A 21353-nucleotide genomic window follows, 5' to 3' on the forward strand; every position below is an offset into this window, starting at 1 on the left:
AATAGGGGTCGATACTACGTAAACGGTAGGGAAAACTGTATTTCCAGGGATATTCATACTCGGTCACTGTCATTTTTTTGTCGTCCACTGATCTAGGCAGCTGTCGCGTGCTGATACCGGACATTTCGGAGATACCGATGAAGAAAAGAATTTAATTATTACTATTTCGTACATGCTCAATTTGTATTTATTATAAAACATATAAATCTATATTACAATCTTTATTACAAATGTTTATTACAATTAAAATATATAAATCTTTATTACAAGCAATTTTGGAAAAGTCTTGTCATTATTACAGAATTGTATTTAATAAATTATTGTCATGATATTACTAAATTACTGCATAAACGTGTCATAGAAAATAATCTCTAAATCTGTTTAGATTATAAATATATAAGTTTTCCGTGGAATATCGGGTCTAAGTCTCTGTAGGTGCGTTCCATTTCATGCGTGATATGAATAATATATCATGTATCCTTGTTATTTACTAAATGTTAAATAAACTAGGATAAATTATGCAAGATGTGCATGAAATGCAATGCACCTTTTGTTTCGAGAAGAAACGTCGCAATGTACGGTTACATGTACTTACAAATTTACTTATAAACTTACATACATTTCCTGTTTCGTCTATTAAAAGTTAAGTTCGATTTAACTCGTGTCTTTTGTTTATCGCGTTGCACTTTGTCTTCTTGGCTATCAAACACAGCGCATTTACCCAGACAGCAAACGTGCCTAAAAGCATCATAAAGACGTCCTTAACAGATATCATTTAGACACAAACGTCTAAGAGACAACTGAAAAACAACATAAAAATATCTAACAATTTTCTTCTAGACATACGTTTGGTATCTGGATAATTTGTGTCAGTCGCTTAAAAGACGCCTAATTATCCCCACAAATTCTTATAAACAACTAGATATTGACTCATATAAAACACTTTCTGCGATCCGATACCTCTATGCGGTCTGAGACTAGCAAATGGATTCTTGCCTTTATAGATGTAGTCCAAGTTCTTCTCCCGAAGGATGTTTATGGTTTGTGTCTCGACATCTAAATACTCTTGCGTGCAACTCGTTAAAACAAAAGGACATTTTATTAACGCTATGCACGGTATGGTCAGTGCCCAGATTTCCTCACATGATTTAAGTAGAACCGGTTTAATATGCGAGTCAAATCCGATGACCAGGTTCGGTATCACGAACGACGGGCTCTGCGTGTAGTCATAGTATGTCATAACGTGAAACTCAAACAAACATTCTTTCTCTTGCCGCTCAGACTCGGGTAACGCATGGGATCTACATTCGAACTCTGGCCCTATCATTACAATTATCAATGATGATACATCTATCAATTTCAGCATGATTAGCATATTCCATGCTGCGCAGAGATCCACATCTGCCTGAGTCGCATTTACAACATGAATAATTAAATCTTTGCGTTTTGGGGAATAATCTAATAATCGCATAGCATGAAACAACGTCAGGGGACGAAAGAGATGCTGCGAGTACTCGTATTTTAAGAAATCGAACGCTATATCAGGATGGGCGTTAAGATTCACGCAAGTATCTATAAACCCATTCATGTCCTGAAACGTACTCGTTCTCTCAAAGTAACACAGAGTCAGTTCGCTCTTCACGTTAAAAAGTGATAAATTTAACTTAAAGCACAATCCCAGCGGCCCACATATATCCTTATGTTGAATACTATCTATGTGATCTTCACAGAAGCTGGCAGCGCAATCTCGACAATCTATCAGCGATAGACTGTCCGGTTTATTGCAGACGATGCACTCCCTTGGAAACATAATCATCTGTTTCTCATATATCTCCAACCTCCGTCCCATCCTCATTCGCACTTGCCGTTTAAAAGATAGCTTCTCTTCCCACTCCAGCAATGGTGTATCACAACTTTCCGTATAGAAGGGTTGAAATAAGTCCGTTGCAACGTTGCATAACAATTCGTGCTGCTCCCTGTGTTGCATCTGATGTTCCACACTGCAATAGGAAATCAAGAAGCAACCACTGCACCTCATCAAAAGGACGTCGCCATTAAACCGCTTGCAAACGTGACACACGGTAGCGTAGAAGAAATTGTTATAGGCAGTATGATCTTGATTTTCCGTTTCAGATTCCATGACTTTTGGCTGATCTGGTTATACCGTTCGACAAAGTCTCTTGCAAACTAAAAACAAGTAACCACAACGTGTAATCCAGATAAATAGTCCAGGTCACTTATTTTGAATACGCACAGAGATGGAATGTTGTCATTTCGTAGGTCGTGCCTTGTGGCGCATACGCAAATCGGTAATTTTCTTCTAGTACTTTTGGTCCTCTTTCTAATGAGCACGGTCCAAAGTGTACTATGAAATCATCGAAAGTTTACAGGTAACGTCACATATGCAACATACGAGTATAAAACATATAAAACGTCAAAGTTGCATTTCCAATATTACAATAATATGATTTAGTTTATTATAATATGACATAACAATATTTGTCACTTATATATTTTTTAAAATAACTTAACTCCTATGATATAAATAGTTATAACAGTTTCACAGTTGCTGTCCCTTCTTGCTGTTTCTTCTATTGTTGTATACTTTATTTCATTAATTTTTGTCCCTATTTAACGGTGATGCTCTAGCGATGAATTCATTAATATGATGTAAGGGATATATCTTCTGTAAAATTCCAGCAGTAACGCCGTACCTTCCTAATTGTAAGCTATGCCCTACCATGTAGTACTGTATACAGCACAAGTATTACTGTAGAGTAAGAGAGCAAGCGAGAAACAAAAGAAAACTGTTTAGTAACTAGGATATTTCATGTTGACCCGCCTCAATATTTTCAAAGAGAAAGATTTCTTTGAAATACGTTTTTGTTACCAGACGCAATGACGTCATAATAGCCAATTAATCGAAATATTACTTAACATATTTTTGATGCAATTCCCCCCCAAAAAAAGAGGAAGGAGACACTTACGTATTTTAGTAACTGAAGAAATTAACAATTTCGTTGAAAAAATGGCAATCAAGGTTGGCTTACAAATTTTAAGAATACTGTATAACGGCATGAATACGCCATACTTACGTGAACAGTAGGATAAATTGTACTGCAAGGAATATTCACACTCAGTCGCTGTCATCGTTTTGATCGTCGACTATCCCAGGCAGTTATCACGCGCGTGGTATCGAAAATTTCGAAGATACCGATGAAGAAGAGTATTGAATTATTACTATTTCGTACATGCTCGATTTGAATTTATTACAAACATACAAATGTCAATTACAAACAATTTATGAACGGTTTGTTGTTATTACAAAATTGTACTTACTAAATTATTGTCATGTTGTTACTAAATTACTGCATTCAGCTACTCTATAATTCATATGCACTATTAATACTGGACAATTCAATTCTACACTAACAATGGGTACAATTTTTATTAGATAAATCGATTAATAAATCAATTAAGAAGTGATTCCTATGTCAAATTAACCATCGGTTTTTCTGAGTCAGTTTTCCAATTAAATTAAGAATATATTCAATGAAATTTTTGCAATAAAATTACAGTTACCTATGAAATTTAATTAAATATATTTTACTAATTATATTGGTCATCGAATAAATTTTACTGGAAACTTTAATGGAATATATCTGTTTGTTAATATGGAATTGATTGTCTGTTTAGATAAGACGGATATTTTTCTAAGTATATGAACAGAAACTTATCTCTAAAGCTTTTTAAATTATAAATATATAAGCTTTCCGTGAAATATCAGGTCTAAGTCTCTGTAGGTGCGTTCCATTTCATGCGTGCTGTGAATAATACATTTATCTTCGTTATGTTACCGAATATCAAATAAATTTTATATCAAATAATAATTATTTTAATAATAATAATAATTAATAATTATTACAATTCCAAATTTTAGTATTATACTGGCAAGTAGGAACTAATAATGAATAAATTTTTTACCATGGCGGGATAAATTATGCAACATGCGCATCGTGAAACGGAATGCACCTTTTGTTTCGTGAAGAAACGTCACAATTTACGGTGACTGTTCATACAAATTTGCTATACATTTCCCGTTACGTCTATTAAAAGTTAAGTTTGATTTAACTCGTGTCGTTTGTATAATGCGTCGTATCTTTTTCTCTTGTCTATCAAACACACCGCATTTACCCAGAGAGCAAACGTGCCTAAAAGCATCATAAAGACGTCCTTAACAGATATCATTTAGACACATACGTCTAAGAGACAACTGAAAAACAACATAAAAATATCTAACAATTTTCTTCTAGACATACGTTTGGTATCTGGATAGTTTGTATCAATCGCTTAAATTACGCTTAATTACGGTCACAAATTCTTATACACAACTAGATATTGACCCATATAAAACACTTTCTGCGGCCCGAGATATCTATGCGGTCTGAGACTAGCAAATGGATTGTTTCCTTTATAGATGTAGTCTACCTTTCTCTTCTGAATGGTGTTTATGGCTTCTGCCTTGACATCTAAACACTCTTGCATGCAAGTTGTGAAAACGAACGGACAATTTTGTTTCGCTATCAGCCGTACCGACAATTCCCACATGTTACACGATTTAAGTGTACGCATTTTAATATGCGAGATAAATCCTACGACCAGGTCCGGTTTTACGAACGACGAGCTGTTTACGTAGTTCTCGTACGACATAACGTGAAATTCAAACGAACATTCTTTATTTTGCCCCTGAGACTCAGGTAACGCATGGGATCTACGTGTGAACTCTGGCCCTATCATTACAATCATTAATGATGATACATCTATCAACTTCAGCATGATTAGCACATTCCATGCTGTGAAGCTATCCACATCTGACTGTGTCGCGTTTACAACATGAATAATTAAATCTTTCCGTTCTGGGGCATAATTTAATAATCGCATCGCATGAAGTAATGTTAAGGGACGAAAGAGATGCTGCGAGTACACTAACTTTACGAGAGCGGGCACATAAAATTCAGGGTAAACGTCAAGATACACGTAAGTGTCTATAAACCCGTCCATGTCCTGAAACGTAGCAGTTTTCGGAAAGTAACACAGAATCAGTTCGTTATTCTTCGTGAAAAGTATTAAATTTATATCATAACACTTTGCCAGCGGCTCGCACATCTCCTTATGCTGTATACTATCTATGTGATATTCACAGTAGCTGGCAGCACAAAATTCACAATCTGTCAGATTCTGATCGTCCAGTTTAGTGCAGACGGCGCACTCCTCTGGAAACAGAAACATCTGTTTCTCATATATCTCCAACCTCCGTCCCAGCTTCGTTTCCACTTTCCGTCCGAAAAGTAACTTGTTCCGTTTCCACTCCTCCCAAGTTGTACCACTACTTTCCATGCTGCAGGTTTGCAACACGGCTTGTACGGCGTTGCAGAACGATTCGTGCTGCTCCCAATGTTGCGCCTGATGCTCCGGACCACAATAGCTGATTAACTTGCAGCCACTGCATCTCTTTAAAGAGACATAGCCACTAAACTTTTTACAAACGTGACATACAGTAGCGTAGAAAAAGGTGTTATACGCAGTATGATGGTAATATTCCTCAGTCTCAATTTCCATAACTTCTGGCTGATCTGGTTATACCGTTCGACAAAGTCTCGTGCAATCTAAAGACAAGTAACCACAACGTGTAATCCAGATAAAAAGGTCAAGTTCACTTATTATAAATATGCACAATATTGGAGTGTTTTGATTTCGCAGGTTACCCTTTGTGGCGCACGTATATGTATCGGTGATTTTTTCCCTACACTATTAACCCTCTTTCGAATGGCACGTCCCGAAGTGTATTATGAAATCATCGAGAGTCTATAGATAACGTCACGTATGCTACAAGTAAAATATCAAAGTCGCTTTTTGAATGTTACAATAATGTGATTTAGATTACGATAATATGACATAACAATATATTTTTGTCAATTTTATGTTTTTTAATATAAACCAGCTCTTGTGATATAAATAATTAGAACAGTTTCATAACTGCGTGTAAAACATTCCTTGTCATACAAGTAGGAGTATTTATTACAACTTTCCTTCTAATTGTTGCATATTTTATTTAATTAATTTTTATCCCCAGTTAACGGAGATGCTCTAGCGATGAATTTATTATTATATCATATATAAGGGATATATATTCGGTAAAATGTTAGTTGTACCTTTCTAAGCTATGTCCTGCCATGTAGCACTGTAGAGCACAAGTATTATACTGTAGAATAAGAGAGAGAGAGAGAGAGAGAAGCAGAAAGAAAAGAAAACTGTTCACCAAAACATCTTTAGATGCCATCCCCAAGAAATATTCATACTCACAATCAGTCTCTGTTATTGTTTTGATCATTATTTATCGCCGACTGTCCCAGGCAGCGCGCGTGATATAGGAAATTGCGGAGATATCGATGAACAAAAGAATTGAATTATTACCATCTCGTATATGCTAGGATTTATTACAAAGGTATAAAACGTTATAACAAACAATTCACGAAGTCTTGTCGTTATTATACACAATTGTATTTACTAAATTATTGTCATGATGTTACTAAATTTCTGCATCCACGTGTCAACTATAATTATATTCATAATTCATTAAACACTACTAATACAGGACAATTCAATTATATACTGAGTACAATTTTCATTGGATAAATCAACTAAGTAGTGTTTTCGATAGAAAAAAAAACATCTACTTTCTAATTAAGTTTTCTGATTAAATGATGAACATATTCGATGAAATTTATCCAATGAAATTGCGGTTACCGATGAAATTTCATCGAAAAACCGTTTATGGTTTTTTATCGGATATACGAGTACAATTAAATTTAATATATCCGTTCGTTAACATGTAGTTCATTATCCGATTAGATAAGCCAGGATATTTTCCTCAGTGTGTAGATAAAAAATAATCTCTAAAGTTTTTTAGATTATAAATACGTAAACTTCCCGTGGAATGTCAGGTCCAAGTCTCTGTAGGTGCGTTCCGTTTCATGCATGCTGTTCATAATGTAATACTTGCTATTTTTGCCATTTATACTTGCTATTCACTAAATGTTACATAAGCCGGGATAAATTATGCAACATGCGCATCGTGAAACGGAATATACACCTTTTGATTCGTGACGAAATGTCGCAATTTAATTACGGTGACTGGTCATACAAATTTGCTACACATATCCCGTTACGTCTATTAAAAGTCAAGTTTGATTTAACTCGTGTTCTTCGTTTCGCGCGTGCTATATGTTTTTGGCTATCAGACACAGCGCATTTACCCAGACATCATGCGTGCCTAAAAAACGACAATAACCCAGTGAGAAATGATTCGTCGATCGACATCGAAATGATGTCGAATCGACGTCAATTCGACGGTGTCGATGTCGATTCGACGTGGTTTCGACGTCGATCGACGAATCATTTCTCACTGGGAAAGACGTCTTTAAAGAGCATCTTTTAAACATACATCTTTCAAAGATAATTTAAAAACTGTTTAAAGACATCCTAACATTGTCTTTCAGACATGCATTTTGTATCTGGGTAGTTTGTGTCAGTTGCTTAACTTACGCTTAGTTACGTACAGAGACTCTTGTACACAACTAGACATCGACCCGAATAAACCACTTTCGGACTGGGAGCTCTATACGGCCTGAAACTAGCAAATGGATTCTCTCCATTATAGTGATATTTCACCTTTCTATCCAGAATGGTGTTTATTATTTCTATCTCGGTCTCTAAATCTTTCTGCGTATAACTCGTTAAAACGAACGGACAATTTTGTTTCGCTATCAGCTGTATCCACGTTTCCTCACTTGATACACGTGTATTCATTTCAACGCCTGAGTCAAATCCTACCACCAGGTCCGGTTTCACGAACGACGAGCTGCCTACGTAGCTCACGTACGACATATTGTGAAACTCAAACGAACATTCTTTCTTTTGCTGCTCAGACTCGAGTAACGCGTGGAATCTACATTCGATATCTGCCCCTATCATTATAATCTTCAGTGATGTTACCTCTATCAACTTCAGCATGATTAACATATTCCATCCTGTGAAGTGGGCCACATCTAACTGAGTCGAGTTTACAACATGAATGATTAAATCTTGGCGTTCTGGGACATATTTTAATATTCGCATAGCATGAAACAACGTTAAGGGACGAAAGAGATACTGCGAGTACTCGAGCTTCAATAAATCGGACGATACTTCCTGGTGAACGGTAAGATCCACGTAAGTGGCTATAAACTCGTGCATGTCTTGACACGTATCCGATTTCGCAGTATGTGCACAAAATCGCACCTCTAGTTTTTTGCTCACGCTTGAATGTGATACATGTAAACGATAACATAGACCCAGCGGCCCGCAGATATCCTTATGCTCAGTACCGTTTATGTGATCTTTACAGTGGCTGGCAGCGCAATCTCGACAGTCCTTCAGCGACTGACCGTCCAGTTCATTGCAGATGACGCATTCCTTTGGATATACAAACATTTGTTCCTCGTAGCCCAACAGTCTCCGTCCCAGCTTCGTTTCCACTAGCTGTACAACAGTGAGCTTCGTCTGTGCCCTCTCCAAGAAAGTTGAACCACGGTTTTCCATGCTGCAGGTTGGCATCACGTCCTGTACGGCGTTGCATAACGATTTGTGTTGCTCCCAGTGTTGCTGATGATGCTCCGGACTACAGTAGGAGATCAACTTGCAGCCACTGCACCTCGTTAAAGGAACGTCGTCGCCAAACCGTTTGCAAACGTGACACATGGTAGCGTAGAAGAAGTTGTTATAGGCGATATGATCTTGATTTCTTGTTTCAGGTTCCATGATTTCTGCCTGGTCTCTTTATTATATTATACGCCAAAATATTCGGCAATCTAAAGACAAGTAACCACAACGTGTAATCCAGAGAAACAGTCACACCTTTTAAGTATGTACAGTGCTAGAATGTTTTGATCTTGTAGGTGCCTTCTGGCGCACGCGTAAAGCAGTCATTTTCATTTCGTGTTTTAGACCTGTTTCCAATGGAACGTTCCGAAGTGTACTATGAAGATATTGAAAGTGTATAGATAACGTCACGTATGCTACATATAAAATTTCCAAGTCGCATTTTTAATGATACAATAATATAATATCGTTTACGATAATATGACATACCAATATTTTTTTTGTCAATTTGATATTGTTTTTAAGATAATATAACTCCTGTGATATAAATAATAATTCTTTAACAATTGCGTTCGAAACGTTCCTTTTATACATATGTGAACAAGTGAAAACATTAAATACAACTTTCTACCTGCAGAATATATAATTCTTCTATGTATTTTTCTTCCATTTTAACAGAGATGAATTTATTAATACACGTGTGTGTACATAATACAAGGGATATTTTATAAATAGTTAGTTGTAACGCTGCATCTTTATAAGCTATGTCCTGCCATGTAGTACTGTAAAACAGGAGAGGAAAGGTGACACAAAGAAAATTATTTATTACAATATCTAGGAGATTCTATGCCGACAGGCTGACTCGCCCAAAAATATTTCGGCAAAGTAACACTTTTCCGAAATACTATGCTTCTTTTCCAGATGCAGTGTAAATGGCCCAGTAAACGAAATATACCTAAAGCATTTTTAGATGTTATCCCCAAAGAACAGAAATGACACGCTTACAAATTTTATAAAATAAAGAACTTAATAATTTTGTTGTAAAAATAGCCATGTAAGATGGCCAAGTAATTCCAAGAACATTCTTGCAACCGCTGTGCAATATACTGGCAACGAGTACTTATGTGAATACACGATACTTGCACAAACTTCAGGAAACTATGTTGCCAAGGATACTCACTCGGTCACTGCCACTGGGTCGTCGACTCCTCCAGGCAGCTATTACGCGTGTGACATGAGAAATTTCAAAGATATCGGTGGAGAAGAGAAATAATTACTGCTTCGTATGTACCTGCTCGATGTGTGTTTATTACAAACATATAAAACTATTACAAATTGTTAACGAAAAGGCTTTTCTTTGTCACAGAATTGTATTAACTTACTACTAAATTACTGCATCCACGTGTCAGCTATTATATTTATAATCTATTATGAACTACTAATATAGGACAATCCGATTATATGTGTAAACAAGGATCCCTAGAATTTTTAGATTATAAATATACGAGCTCCCTGTGGAATGTCAAGTCTAATGGCCGATTTTTTCACTTCCCGATAAAATTATCCGGAGGTTAATTTCAAGTTTTAGCCAATCACGTGCATGGATCTGGTAGTTTATCTCCTGGTTAACTTTAACCGCAACATAACCGGATGTGAAGAAATCGGGCATAAATCTCTTTGTTTCTCTTGTGCAGAAACGCAGCGATTTACGTTGACTGTTCGTACAAATTTTCTACATTTTCAGGTTGGGTGTGTAAAACGTTTAGCTAAATTTCACTTGTGTCCGTCATTTCGCGCGTGCTACATGTTCTTCGGCAACACAGCCGATAGTTCGTCAGTTGCTCGAATTACATTTAGTTACCGACAAAGACTCTTGTAGATAATTACGTAGTGATTAGCATAGGACACTTTTTGTGACATGGCAACTCTATAAGGTCGTAAACTTGTAAATGGATTCTTTCCGCTGTACAAACAATCTATCTGCCTATTTAGGATGGTGTTAATTCTTTCTGCCTCGTATTCGACATGCTCTTGCGTGTAATCGCACGTTAAAATGAACGGACAGTTTTTTTTCGCTATGAGACGTATCGCTGCCGTCCACGTGTCTTCAGGGGACCTAAATTTATACTCTTGAATACACGCATTAAATCCTATAATTATATCCGGTTTCACGAACGACGAGCTGTATGCGTAGTTCTCGTACAGCGAATCGTGAAACTCAAACGAACATTCTTTTTGCGGAAACAAACCGTCGGGCAACGTATAGGATTTACAATTTAATTCTGGCCCTACCATTACAATCATCAGCGATGATATATTTATTAAATTTAGCAAGACTCCCCACCCTGCTAGAGTAGTTTCTTCTACCTTATTCGCGCCTACAACATGAATGACTAGATCTTTCCGATCTGGAACATACTCTAATAATTGCATGGCATTAAACAACGTTAAGGGCTGTGTGACATACTGCGAATGTACGGCTTCCTGGATATCACAGGACAATTCCGAATGACTCTGTATATTCGGGTAAGTTTTTATAAATTCCTTCATGTTCTCAAACGTATCCGCCTTGGATACATATGCCACGTAATTCAGGTCCAGAAAGCTCTTGCCAATCATACGCTGTAGGCGTATACGATAATCTAACCCCAGGGCCACGCAGATATTTTTATGTTCAATATCGTCTATGTGATCTTTACAGTAGTAGGCGGCACAATCCTTACAATCCTTCAGCAGATGACCGTTCACTTCATAGCAGACGACGCACTCCTTTGGATGCATGAACATATCGCTTTCATACATCTGAAGGGGACGTCTTAATTTCGCTGACACTAGCTGCATATAGCTCGTCTTCTCATTATACCACTCCAAAGCTGTTCCACAGTACTCGTTTATGTTGCGGGTTCGCGTCGCGTTCAGTACGGTGTTGCATAACGATTTGTGCTGCTTCCAGTGTTGCTTCTGATGTTCCTTGCTGCAATAGGAGATCAACTTGCAGCCACTGCACCTCTTTAAAGGGACGTCATCACCAAACCGTTTGCAAACGTGGCACACGGTAGCGTAGAAGAACTCATTGTACTCGATATGATCTTGATTACTCGTTTTCGATTCCATGTCTTTTTGTCAGTCTCGTTATATTATTCAACAAGGTCTCCTTCGATCTAAGAAGAAGTATACGCAAAGTGTTGGCTGAGTAAACGGTCAGATTTACATAGTATGAAGACGCGCATTGGTAGAATATTTGGATTTCGTAGATCGTGCCTTGTGGCGCATGCGTAAATCGGGAATTTTCTTTTCGCGCTTTTAACCCTCTTTTCAAGAGCACCTGTTCCGAAGTGTTATGAGGCTACCGAAAGATTGTAGTTTACATCACGTGCATAATATATAAAATGTAAATATTCTTTACGTTACAGTAATTTGAAATACCCTACGATAATATGTTACGGCATATATTTTGAAATTTGTATGTTTTTTAAGATAACATAAGTCCTGTGCCATAAATAGTACAATAAGTCTGTGCAACAAATTTCTAGTACATACAATTGGGTGCATTAAATACATCTTGCGAACGGCAGAATACATTCTTCAATGTATATTCCTTTCTTTATAACAGAGATAATATAGACATGAATTTATTAATATAATATAAGAGACGTATATTCCGTAGATGCATTGCAACGCTGTATCCATATAAGCTGTGTCCTACCAAGTAGTACTGTACAGCAAGAGAGAACAAGTGAAAATAAAAGCTGTTTAGGAACTAGAAGATTCAATGCTGACACGTCCGCCCGCTAACATTATTGAAAAAATATATTTTTCCGAAATACTATACTTTTTTAGCAGACGTCTTGATTTTATAAAATACCCTTGCAGTAACTGAAATATCTAAAATGTCTTTAGTCGCAATCCCTAAAGAATAGTGATGTAATACAAAGTTTCGAAAATGAAGAACTTAACCATTTCGTTGTAAAAATGACAATAAATGTTGGCCAAGAATTTGCTTTAAAGTAGTGTAATTGCGTAATTCTGTGTGAATAATACACGATACTTACATAAAAGTCAGGATACAGGTGTGTCTGGAACACTCTGGTACTGCCATTTCCTGGTCATAGATATACAATAGTTCCATACAGTTGTCACGCGTGTGACACAAGAATTTTCAGAGCTATCGGTGAAAAAAATTATCACATAAATTCGTACATACCCAATATTTATTATGATGATATAAAACTTTATTTCAAACAATTGATGCAAAATCTTGTCTTTGTCACAGAATTGTACTTATTACTAAATTACTGTCGCCTCGTGTGAGTTGTTATATATATAATCCATTACAAACTACTAATATACGACAATGCAATGTGTAAAAAATGATTCCCAAAATTTTGAGATTATGAATATGCCAGTTCCCTGTGGAATGTCTGGTCTAGATCACTTTGTTTCGTGCAGAAACGCCGCGATTTTCGTAGACTATTCATATGAACATTCTACATGTTTTCCGTTGTGTGTCTTAAACGTTAAAATCGATTTCACTTATGTCCTTCGTTTCCGGCGTGATACATGTTTTCCGTCAACGCAGTCCACAGTTTGTTAGTCATTAATCGTTGAATTACATTTAGTTTCTCACAAAGACTCCTGTAGATAATTACATATTGATTCGTATACATCACTTTCTGCGGTAGAGGAACTCTAATCGGTTGTAAACAAGCAAATGGATTCTTTCCTTTATACTTATAGTGTATCTTTCTATTTAGGATGGTGTTAATTCTTTCAACTTCGTTTTCCAAATATTCACATGTGTACCTACACGTTACAACGAACGGACACTTTAGATTCGCTATGATACGTATGCATGACGCCCACGTTTCTTCAGGAGTCCCAAGATTACGTTCGTCAATATGCGCATTAAATCCTACAACGAAATCCGGTTTTAGGAACGCCGTGCTGCGTACGTAGTCCTCGTACAACGTCTTGTGAAACTCAAATATACATACATTCTCATGCAACATCCAGTCGGGCAACTCATAGTATTCCAGTTTTAATTCCGGCCCTACCATTACAATTATCAGAGACGATATTTTTAGTAAACGTAGCAAGACTCCCCACCCTGCTAAAGTATTTTCTTCTAACGTACTCGGGCCTACAACATGAACGACTAGAATTTTTGAGTTTGCTGGGACATAGTCTAATAATCGCATAGCATGAAACAACGTTAAGGGACACGTGACATACGGGGAATATACGGCTTCCAGGATATCGTAGGGCATTACCGTGCGAGTCTGTATATATATGTTAGTTTTTATAAAGTCCTTCATTTCAAACGTATTCGTGTTGGAAACAAGTGCAAAGTTATCCGTAATTGCAAAACGGTTCTCATTTATACGGTGTAGATATACACGATAACATAATCCAAGATCTTTGCAGATATACTCATGGTGATTACTGTCTATGTGAAATTTACAGTAGCTGGAGACACAAGTCCTACATTCCATCAGCTTCCGCTCATCCCGTTCATAGCAGATGCCGCACTCCTTTAGAAACGTGAACATGTGCCTTTCGTATGTGTGAAGGGGACGGCCTAACGTCTCTGACACTAGACGCATGAAGTCCGTCTTCATAGTAAGCCACTCCGCCGGTGTTTCAGAACATCTTTTTAAGCTGTAGGTTCGTCCAACTTTAATTACGGCGTTGCATAGCGATTTGTGCTGCTCTCGGTGTTGCTTCTGATGTGCCTGGCTGCAATAGAAGATCAACTTGCAGCCACTGCACTTTTTTAAAAAACCGCTATCATCGAACCGTTTGCAAACGTGGCACACGTTAGCGTAGAAGAACTGGTTATAATCGAGTTGAGCTTGTTCACGCGTCTTTGATTCCATGTCTTCTGACCAGGCTCGTTACTTCTCGGCAAGGTATTCTTCGATGTGAAGAGAAGTACACGCAAAGTGCTGTCTGAAGAAACAGTCAGATTCTAATAGTATAGACGTGCACTGGAAGAATGTTTTGATTTTGTAGATCATGTCTTGTGGCGCATGCGTAAATCGGTAATTTTCTTCTCATGCCTTTCCTAGTGAGAAATTATTCGTCGATCGATGTCGATTCGATATCGTTTCGACATCGATCGACGAATCATTTCTCACTGGGTTATCCCCCAGCCAGAAATAACTCGTCGATCGACGTCGAAACGATGTCGCGTCGACATCGAAACCGCCATATTGACGTCGATTCGACATCGTTTCGACGTCGATCGACGAGTAATTTCTGACTGGGCCCTCTTTCCAAGGGTACGTGTTTCGAAGTGTTCTAAGGATACCGAGAGTTTGTAGCTTTTCGTCACGTACACAATATATAAAATGTAAATATCCTTAATGTTACAATAATATGAAATAGCCTACGACAATATGTTGAAACATATTGTTTCAAATTTATTCGTTTTTTAAGATCATACCCAGTGAGAAATGATTCATCGATCGATGTCGCGACGATATCGATTCGACATCGACAACGACAAATTGACATGGATTCGACATCGTTTCAACATCGATCAACGAATCATTTCCCACTGTGTATGACTCTTGTGCAATAAATACAAATAGTTCAATCATCGAGTGCAAAAATTCCTTGTACATATAATGGGTGCATTAAATATTGCAAGACATCTTTCTAACTGAAGAATACTTTCAAGTCAGACACAAAAAAGTCAGGAAACGGAAGCTGATATTTAGTAACTAGGAAATTCAATACTGTCACGTCCGCGCGAAGACATTTCTAAAAAAAATACTTTTGACTTCATAATACCACTGCAGTAACTGAAATATTATCTAGAGTGTCTTTGACTGCAATCCCTAAAGACTAGTTATGTAGCACAAAGTTTCGAAAAGGAAGTACTTAACAATTTCGTTGTAAAAATGACAACAAATGTGGGCCAAGAAATTTCTGGAAAATAGTGTGCAATGTGTAATAGTCTGTTAATAATGCACGATACTTACATGAACGTCAGGATACAGGACTGCCTGGGACACTCAGGCACTGCTATTTTTTGGTCATAGACATACATAGTTCCACACAGCTGTCATGCGTGCGATAAAAATTTTTAGAGCTATTGGTGAAGAGAAATAATTATCATTTAAATTCGTACATGCCCAATATTTATTATGAAAATACAAAACTTTATTGCAAACAATTGATGCAAAATTCCGTCTTTGTCACATAATTGTACTTATGACTAAGTTACCGTCGCCTCGTGTCAGTTGTTATATCTATAATCCATTACAAACTACTAATTATAATATACCACAATGCAATGTGTAAAAAATGATTCCTAAAATTTTGAGATTATGAATATGCAAGCTTCCTGTGGAACGTCTGGTCTAAATCTCTTTGTTTCGTGCAGAAACGCCGCGATTTTCGTTGACTATTCATATAAACATTCTACATGTTTCCGTTGTGTGTGTTAAACGTTAAAATCGATTTTACTTTCCTTCGTTTCCGGCATGCTACGTGTTTATCGGCAACACAGCCGACAGTTTGTTAGTCGCTTGAACTACATTTACTTACGGGCAAAGATTCTGGTAGACAATTACATAGTTATTCGCATACATCACTTTCTGTGTCGTGGGAACTCTATTCGGTCTTAAACAAGTAAATGGATTCTTTCCGCTGAACAAACAATATGTCTTCCTATTGAGGATGGTATTAATTCTTTCAGCCTGGTCATCTAAATCCTGTTGATTATGCCTGCACGTTAAAACGAACGGACAATTTTGTTCCGCTATCAGCCGTATGGACGGCGCCCACGTTTCCTTAGTGGATTCAAGTTCATGCTGATGAATATACGCGTCAAAACCTACGACGATATCTGGTTTCACGAACGACGAGCTGCGTACATAGTTCTCGTACAACGAATCGTGAAACTCAAACGAACATTTTTTCTGCTGCGATATGAAATCGGGCAACGCATAGGATGTACAATTTAATTCTGGCCCTACCATTACAATCGTCAGTGATGATAATTTTAATAAATACAGCAAAACTCCCCACCCTATTAAGGTATCTGTTTCTGTACTATTCGCGCCAACAACGTGAACTACTAGATTTTTGCGTTTTAGGAAATACTCTAATAATCGCATAGCATAAAACAAAGTTAAGGGACCTGTGATAAACGGCGAATGTGCGGCTTCTAGGAGATCACAGGACCATTCCGAGTCAGTTGATGTATTCAAGTAAGTTTTTATAAAGTCCTTCGTGTTCTCAAACGTATTCGTGTTGGAAATAAACGCAATGTAAGCATGATCCACTTTGCAATTCCCACTTATACGCTGTAGATTTAAACGAAAACATAACCCAAGGGGCCCGCAAATTTCCATATGCTCAATACCGTATATGTGATCTTTACAGTAGCTGGCGGCACAATCTCTACAATTCTTCAGCGACTGACCGTCCAGTTTATAGCAAACGACGCACTCCCTTGGAAACAGGAACATTTGGTTCTCGTACAACTCGAGGGGACGTCCTAACTTCTCCGACACTAGTTTAATGTAGTCCCACTTCTTTGTATACAACTCCACCCAACTTGTACCATACTGTTTTATGTTGCTGGTTTGCGTCACGTCCAGTACAGCGTTGCATACCGATTCATGCTCCATTTGGTGTTGCTTCTGATGTTCCGGAGAGCAATAGGAAATCAACTTGCAGCCACTGCACCTCATCAAAGAGCCGTCATCGCCGAACCGTTTGCAAACGTGGCACACGGTAGCGTTGAAAAAGTCGTTGTAGTTGACATAATCTTGATTACTCGTCTCTGATTCCATTTCTTCTGACCGGTCTCGTTATGTTATACGACGTGGCTTTGTTCGATCTACAGAGAAGTACACGCAAAGTGGTATCTGGCTATACTTAAATAAACGGTCAAGTTTACTTACAATTAGTATAAATACGCGCAGCGGTAGAATGTTTTGATCTCGTGGTCGTGCCTTGTGGCGCATGCGTAAATCGGGAATTTTCTTCTCGTGCTTTTAACCTTCTTTTCAAGAGCACGTGTTCCGAAGTATTATAAAGGATACCGGAAGTTTATACTTTACGTCACTTACCTAATATATAAAATGTAAATATTCTTTATGTTACAGTAATATAAAATAGCCTACGATATGTTACGACATATTTTTTTAAATTTATATGTATACATAAAATAACTTCACTTCTGTGCCAGAACTGCAAATAGTTCAATAAGTCTGTGGAAAAAATTTCTCGTATATACAATTGGGTGTATTAAATACATCTTGCTAACTGCAGAATTCTTCAATATATTCCTTTCTTTATAACAGAGAGACTATAGAGATGAATTTATCCATATAAGAGACATATATTCTGTAAATGCTCTGTATAATTCTGTATCCTTATAAGCTGTGTCCTACTAAATAGTTCTGTACAGCAAGAGTGAAAAAGAAAGCTGTTTAGCAACGAGGAGATTCGCATGCTGACATGTCCGCGCGCTAACATCTCTGAAAAGAAATATTTTTCCGAAGTACCATGGTTTCTTCACCACAGGAACTTTATATAATACCCCTGCAGTAATTGTAATATTACCTAAAATGTCTTCAGTTGCAATCCCCCAATCCCCAACAGTAATACAACACAAATTTTGGAAAATAAAGAACTTAACAATTTCGTTGTAGAAATGATAATAAATCAACTAATCAGAATGATCTTCAATATCGCCAACGGTAATTAACAACCTTTCCTTGACCATACCTGGCATTTTTAATAAAGCAGAAAATACAGAAACGATGACAATCAATGTTGAACAGGAAATTTCAGGAAAATAGTGTGCAATGTATTATGTGAATAATACACGATACTTACACGAACGGGAGAATACAAGATTGCCTGGGACACTCGGGTACTGCCATTGTTTTGGTCATAGATAGTTTCATACATCTCTCACACAAGTGACATCAGAATTTTCAGAAATATCGGTGAAGAAAAATAATTAGCACTTAAATTCGTACATGCCCAGTATTTATTATCATAATATAAAACTTCATTTCAAACAATTGACGCAAAATCTTGTCTTTGTCACAGAATTATATTACTTATTACTAAATTACTGTATCCACGTGTCAGCTATTATATTTATAATCCATTATGAAGTACTAGTATATGATACTATGATTCTACGTGTAAAAAAATGATTCCTAGGATTTTTAGATGATGAATATGCAAGCTCCCTGTGGGCTGTCCGGTCTAAATCTCTTTGTTTGCAGAAGCACCGTGATTTACGGTGACTGTTCATAAAAATGTTCTGCATGTTTTCCGTTGAGTGTATTAAACGTTTAGATAGATTTCACTTATGTCCTTCGTTTTGTGCGTGCTACGCGTTCTTCGGCAACACAGCTGACAGTTTGTTAGTCGCTTGAATTACATTTAGTTACGGACAAAGACTCTGGTAGATAATTACATAGTTATTCGCATACATCACTTTCTGTGTTGTGGCAACTCTATTCGGTCTTAAACAAGTAAATGGATTCTTTCCGCTGAACAAACAATTGATCTTTCTATTCAGGATGGTATTAATTCTTTCAGCCTGCTCATCTAAAACCTGTTGATTATACCTGCACGTTAAAACGAACGGACAATTTTGTTCCGCTATTAGCCGTATGGACGGCGCCCACGTTTCCTTAGTGGATTCAAGTTTATGCTCATGAATAAACGCGTCAAAACCTACGACGATATCTGGTTTCACGAACGACGAGCTGCGTACATAGTTCTCGTACAACGAAGCGTGAAACTCAAACGAACATTCTTTCTGCAACATGAAATCGGGCATCTCATAGGATTTACTTTTCAATTCTGGCCCTACCATTACAATCGTCAGTGATGATACTTTTATTAAATTCAGCAAGACTCCCCACCCTACCAAGGAACTTTCTTCTGTGCTATTCGCGCCAACAACGTGAACTACCAGATCTTCGCGTTCTGGGACATAATCTAATAATCGCATAGCATAAAACAAAGTTAAGGGACCTGTGATAAACGGCGAATACGCGGCTTCCAGGAAATCATAGGACCATTCCGAGTCAGTCGGTGTATTCACGTAAGTTTTTATAAAGTCCTTCGTGTCCTCAAACGTATTCGCGTTGGAAATAAACGCAATGTAATCGTGATACACTTCGCAATTCTCACTTATACGCTGTAGATTTAAACGGAAACATAACCCCAGGGTACCGCAAATTTCCTTATGCTCAATACCGTCTATGTGATCTTTACAATAGCTGGCGGCACAATCTCTACAATTCTTCAGCGACTGACTGTCCGGTTTATAACAAACGACGCACTCCCTTGGAAACAGGAACATTTGGTTCTCGTACAGCTCAAGCGGACGTCCTAACTTCTCCGACACTAGTTCAATGTAGTCCCACTTCTTTGTATACCACTCTGCCCAACTTATACCATCCTGTTTTATGTTGCTGGTTTGCGTCACGTCCAGTACAGCGTTGCATACCGATTTATGCTTCCTTCGGTGTTGCTTCTGATGTTCCTTACCGCAATAGAAGACTAACTTGCAGCGACTGCACCTCTTTAAAGAGTCGTCATCGCCGAACCGTTTGCAAACGTGGCACACGGTAGCGTTGAAAAAGTCATTGTAGTTGATATAATCTTGATTACTCGTCTCTGATTCCATGACTTCTGACCGGTCTCGTTATATTATACGACGTGGCTTCGTGCGATCTAAAAAGAAGTACACGCAAAGTGTTATCTGGCTATGCATAAATAAACGGTCAGGTTTACTTACAATTAGTATAAATACGCGCAGCGGTAGAATGTTTTGATCTCGTGGTCGTGCCTTGTGTCGCATGCGTAAATCGGGAATTTTCTTCTCATGCTCTTAACCCTCTTTTCAAGAACACGTGTTCCGAAGTGTTATGAGGATACCGGAAGTTTGTAGTTTTCGTCACGTACCTAATATATAAAATGTAAATATTCTCTATGTCACAGTAATATAAAATAGCCTACGATATGTTACGACATATTTTGTGAAATTTATATGTGCTTAAGATAACATATATCACTTCTGTGCCAGAACTTCAAATATCCAGTGAGAAATGATTCGTCGATCGATGTCGAAACGATGTCGAACCGACATCGATACCGTCAAATTGACGTCGATTCGACATCGTTTCGACATCGATCGATGAATCATTTCACACTGGGTAGTTCAATAAGTCTGTGCAAAAAAACTCCTTGTACATACAATTGGGTGTATTAAATACTCGTACATCTAGCTAACTGCAGAATATATTCTTCAATGTATATTCCTTTCTTTATAACAGTAATGCTGTATCTTTGTAAGCTGTGTCCTACCAAGTATTTCTGTACAGCAAGAGAGGAAAAGAAAGCTGTTTAGCAACTAGGAGATTCTATGCTGACACGTCCGGGTGTTAACATTTCTGAAAAGAAATATTTTTCCGCAGTACACCATGCTTTTTTCACCACAGGCACTTTATATAATACCCCTGCAGTAACTGAAATATTACCTAAAATGTCTTTAGTTGTAATCCCCAAAGAACAGTGATATAACATAAATTTTGGAAAATATGGAACTCAACCATTTCATTGTAGAACTGGCAATACGTCAACTAATCAGAATAGTCTTCAAT

At 37.5% G+C, this 21353-nt stretch overlaps 7 protein-coding genes across 12 annotated transcripts; all 7 read right to left on the reverse strand.

Annotated features, from left to right (window-relative positions):
* Positions 1 to 256: 256 nt before the first annotated feature.
* LOC105560499 lies at positions 257 to 2216 on the reverse strand. Its single transcript, XM_012009665.1, has one exon. It carries the CDS (start codon positions 2138 to 2140, stop codon positions 893 to 895), a length of 1248 nt encoding a protein of 415 aa, XP_011865055.1. The 5' UTR covers positions 2141 to 2216; the 3' UTR covers positions 257 to 892.
* A 1687-nt stretch (positions 2217 to 3903) lies between these two features.
* On the reverse strand, positions 3904 to 7619 carry LOC105560500. 3 transcript variants are annotated; one of them, XM_012009666.1, is made up of 3 exons: positions 6213 to 6271; positions 5766 to 5886; positions 3904 to 5666 (listed from the first exon to the last, which is right to left on the reverse strand). In XM_012009666.1, exon 3 carries the CDS (start codon positions 5617 to 5619, stop codon positions 4372 to 4374), a length of 1248 nt encoding a protein of 415 aa, XP_011865056.1. In that variant the 5' UTR covers positions 5620 to 5666; positions 5766 to 5886; positions 6213 to 6271; the 3' UTR covers positions 3904 to 4371. The 3 variants fall into 3 exon arrangements, with proteins under 3 accessions (XP_011865056.1, XP_011865057.1, XP_011865058.1); XM_012009667.1 differs by lacking the exons at positions 5766 to 5886; positions 6213 to 6271 and adding an exon at positions 7606 to 7619; XM_012009668.1 differs by lacking the exons at positions 5766 to 5886; positions 6213 to 6271 and having other exon boundaries at positions 3904 to 5511; positions 5582 to 5663.
* On the reverse strand, positions 7612 to 9241 carry LOC105560561. Its single transcript, XM_012009772.1, has one exon. The coding sequence runs from the start codon at positions 8857 to 8859 to the stop codon at positions 7612 to 7614; it is 1248 nt and encodes a 415-aa protein (XP_011865162.1). The 5' UTR covers positions 8860 to 9241.
* A 1068-nt stretch (positions 9242 to 10309) lies between these two features.
* On the reverse strand, positions 10310 to 11917 carry LOC105560503. The gene has a single exon (XM_012009674.1). The coding sequence runs from the start codon at positions 11812 to 11814 to the stop codon at positions 10558 to 10560; it is 1257 nt and encodes a 418-aa protein (XP_011865064.1). The 5' UTR covers positions 11815 to 11917; the 3' UTR covers positions 10310 to 10557.
* Positions 11839 to 14717, reverse strand: LOC105560501. 4 transcript variants are annotated; one of them, XM_012009670.1, is made up of 3 exons: positions 14497 to 14717; positions 12753 to 14436; positions 11839 to 11861 (listed from the first exon to the last, which is right to left on the reverse strand). In XM_012009670.1, exons 1-2 carry the CDS (start codon positions 14574 to 14576, stop codon positions 13230 to 13232), a joined length of 1287 nt encoding a protein of 428 aa, XP_011865060.1. In that variant the 5' UTR covers positions 14577 to 14717; the 3' UTR covers positions 11839 to 11861; positions 12753 to 13229. The 4 variants fall into 4 exon arrangements, with proteins under 4 accessions (XP_011865060.1, XP_011865062.1, XP_011865059.1 ...); XM_012009672.1 differs by having other exon boundaries at positions 12753 to 13840; positions 14162 to 14717; XM_012009669.1 differs by having other exon boundaries at positions 12753 to 14717.
* Positions 14718 to 15827: 1110 nt separating this feature from the next.
* LOC105560506 lies at positions 15828 to 17822 on the reverse strand. Its single transcript, XM_012009676.1, has 2 exons — positions 17619 to 17822; positions 15828 to 17554 (listed from the first exon to the last, which is right to left on the reverse strand). Exon 2 carries the CDS (start codon positions 17505 to 17507, stop codon positions 16251 to 16253), a length of 1257 nt encoding a protein of 418 aa, XP_011865066.1. The 5' UTR covers positions 17508 to 17554; positions 17619 to 17822; the 3' UTR covers positions 15828 to 16250.
* An 875-nt stretch (positions 17823 to 18697) lies between these two features.
* LOC105560504 lies at positions 18698 to 20831 on the reverse strand. Its single transcript, XM_012009675.1, has 2 exons — positions 20489 to 20831; positions 18698 to 20424 (listed from the first exon to the last, which is right to left on the reverse strand). Exon 2 carries the CDS (start codon positions 20375 to 20377, stop codon positions 19124 to 19126), a length of 1254 nt encoding a protein of 417 aa, XP_011865065.1. The 5' UTR covers positions 20378 to 20424; positions 20489 to 20831; the 3' UTR covers positions 18698 to 19123.
* Positions 20832 to 21353: the final 522 nt, after the last annotated feature.

Source organism: Vollenhovia emeryi, unplaced genomic scaffold (genome assembly GCF_000949405.1).
Source record: "Vollenhovia emeryi isolate VEMERY1.0 unplaced genomic scaffold, V.emery_V1.0 DF939228.1, whole genome shotgun sequence".
Taxonomy (NCBI): domain Eukaryota; kingdom Metazoa; phylum Arthropoda; class Insecta; order Hymenoptera; family Formicidae; genus Vollenhovia; species Vollenhovia emeryi.

Bases quoted from the DNA above. Each gene is read 5' to 3' on its own strand.
- LOC105560499 (XM_012009665.1), bottom strand. From the start codon at position 2,140: ATGGAATCTGAAACGGAAAATCAAGATCATACTGCCTATAACAATTTC.
- LOC105560500 (XM_012009667.1), bottom strand. From the start codon at position 5,619: ATGGAAATTGAGACTGAGGAATATTACCATCATACTGCGTATAACACC.
- LOC105560561 (XM_012009772.1), bottom strand. From the start codon at position 8,859: ATGGAACCTGAAACAAGAAATCAAGATCATATCGCCTATAACAACTTC.
- LOC105560503 (XM_012009674.1), bottom strand. From the start codon at position 11,814: ATGGAATCGAAAACGAGTAATCAAGATCATATCGAGTACAATGAGTTC.
- LOC105560501 (XM_012009669.1), bottom strand. From the start codon at position 14,576: ATGGAATCAAAGACGCGTGAACAAGCTCAACTCGATTATAACCAGTTC.
- LOC105560506 (XM_012009676.1), bottom strand. From the start codon at position 17,507: ATGGAATCAGAGACGAGTAATCAAGATTATGTCAACTACAACGACTTT.
- LOC105560504 (XM_012009675.1), bottom strand. From the start codon at position 20,377: ATGGAATCAGAGACGAGTAATCAAGATTATATCAACTACAATGACTTT.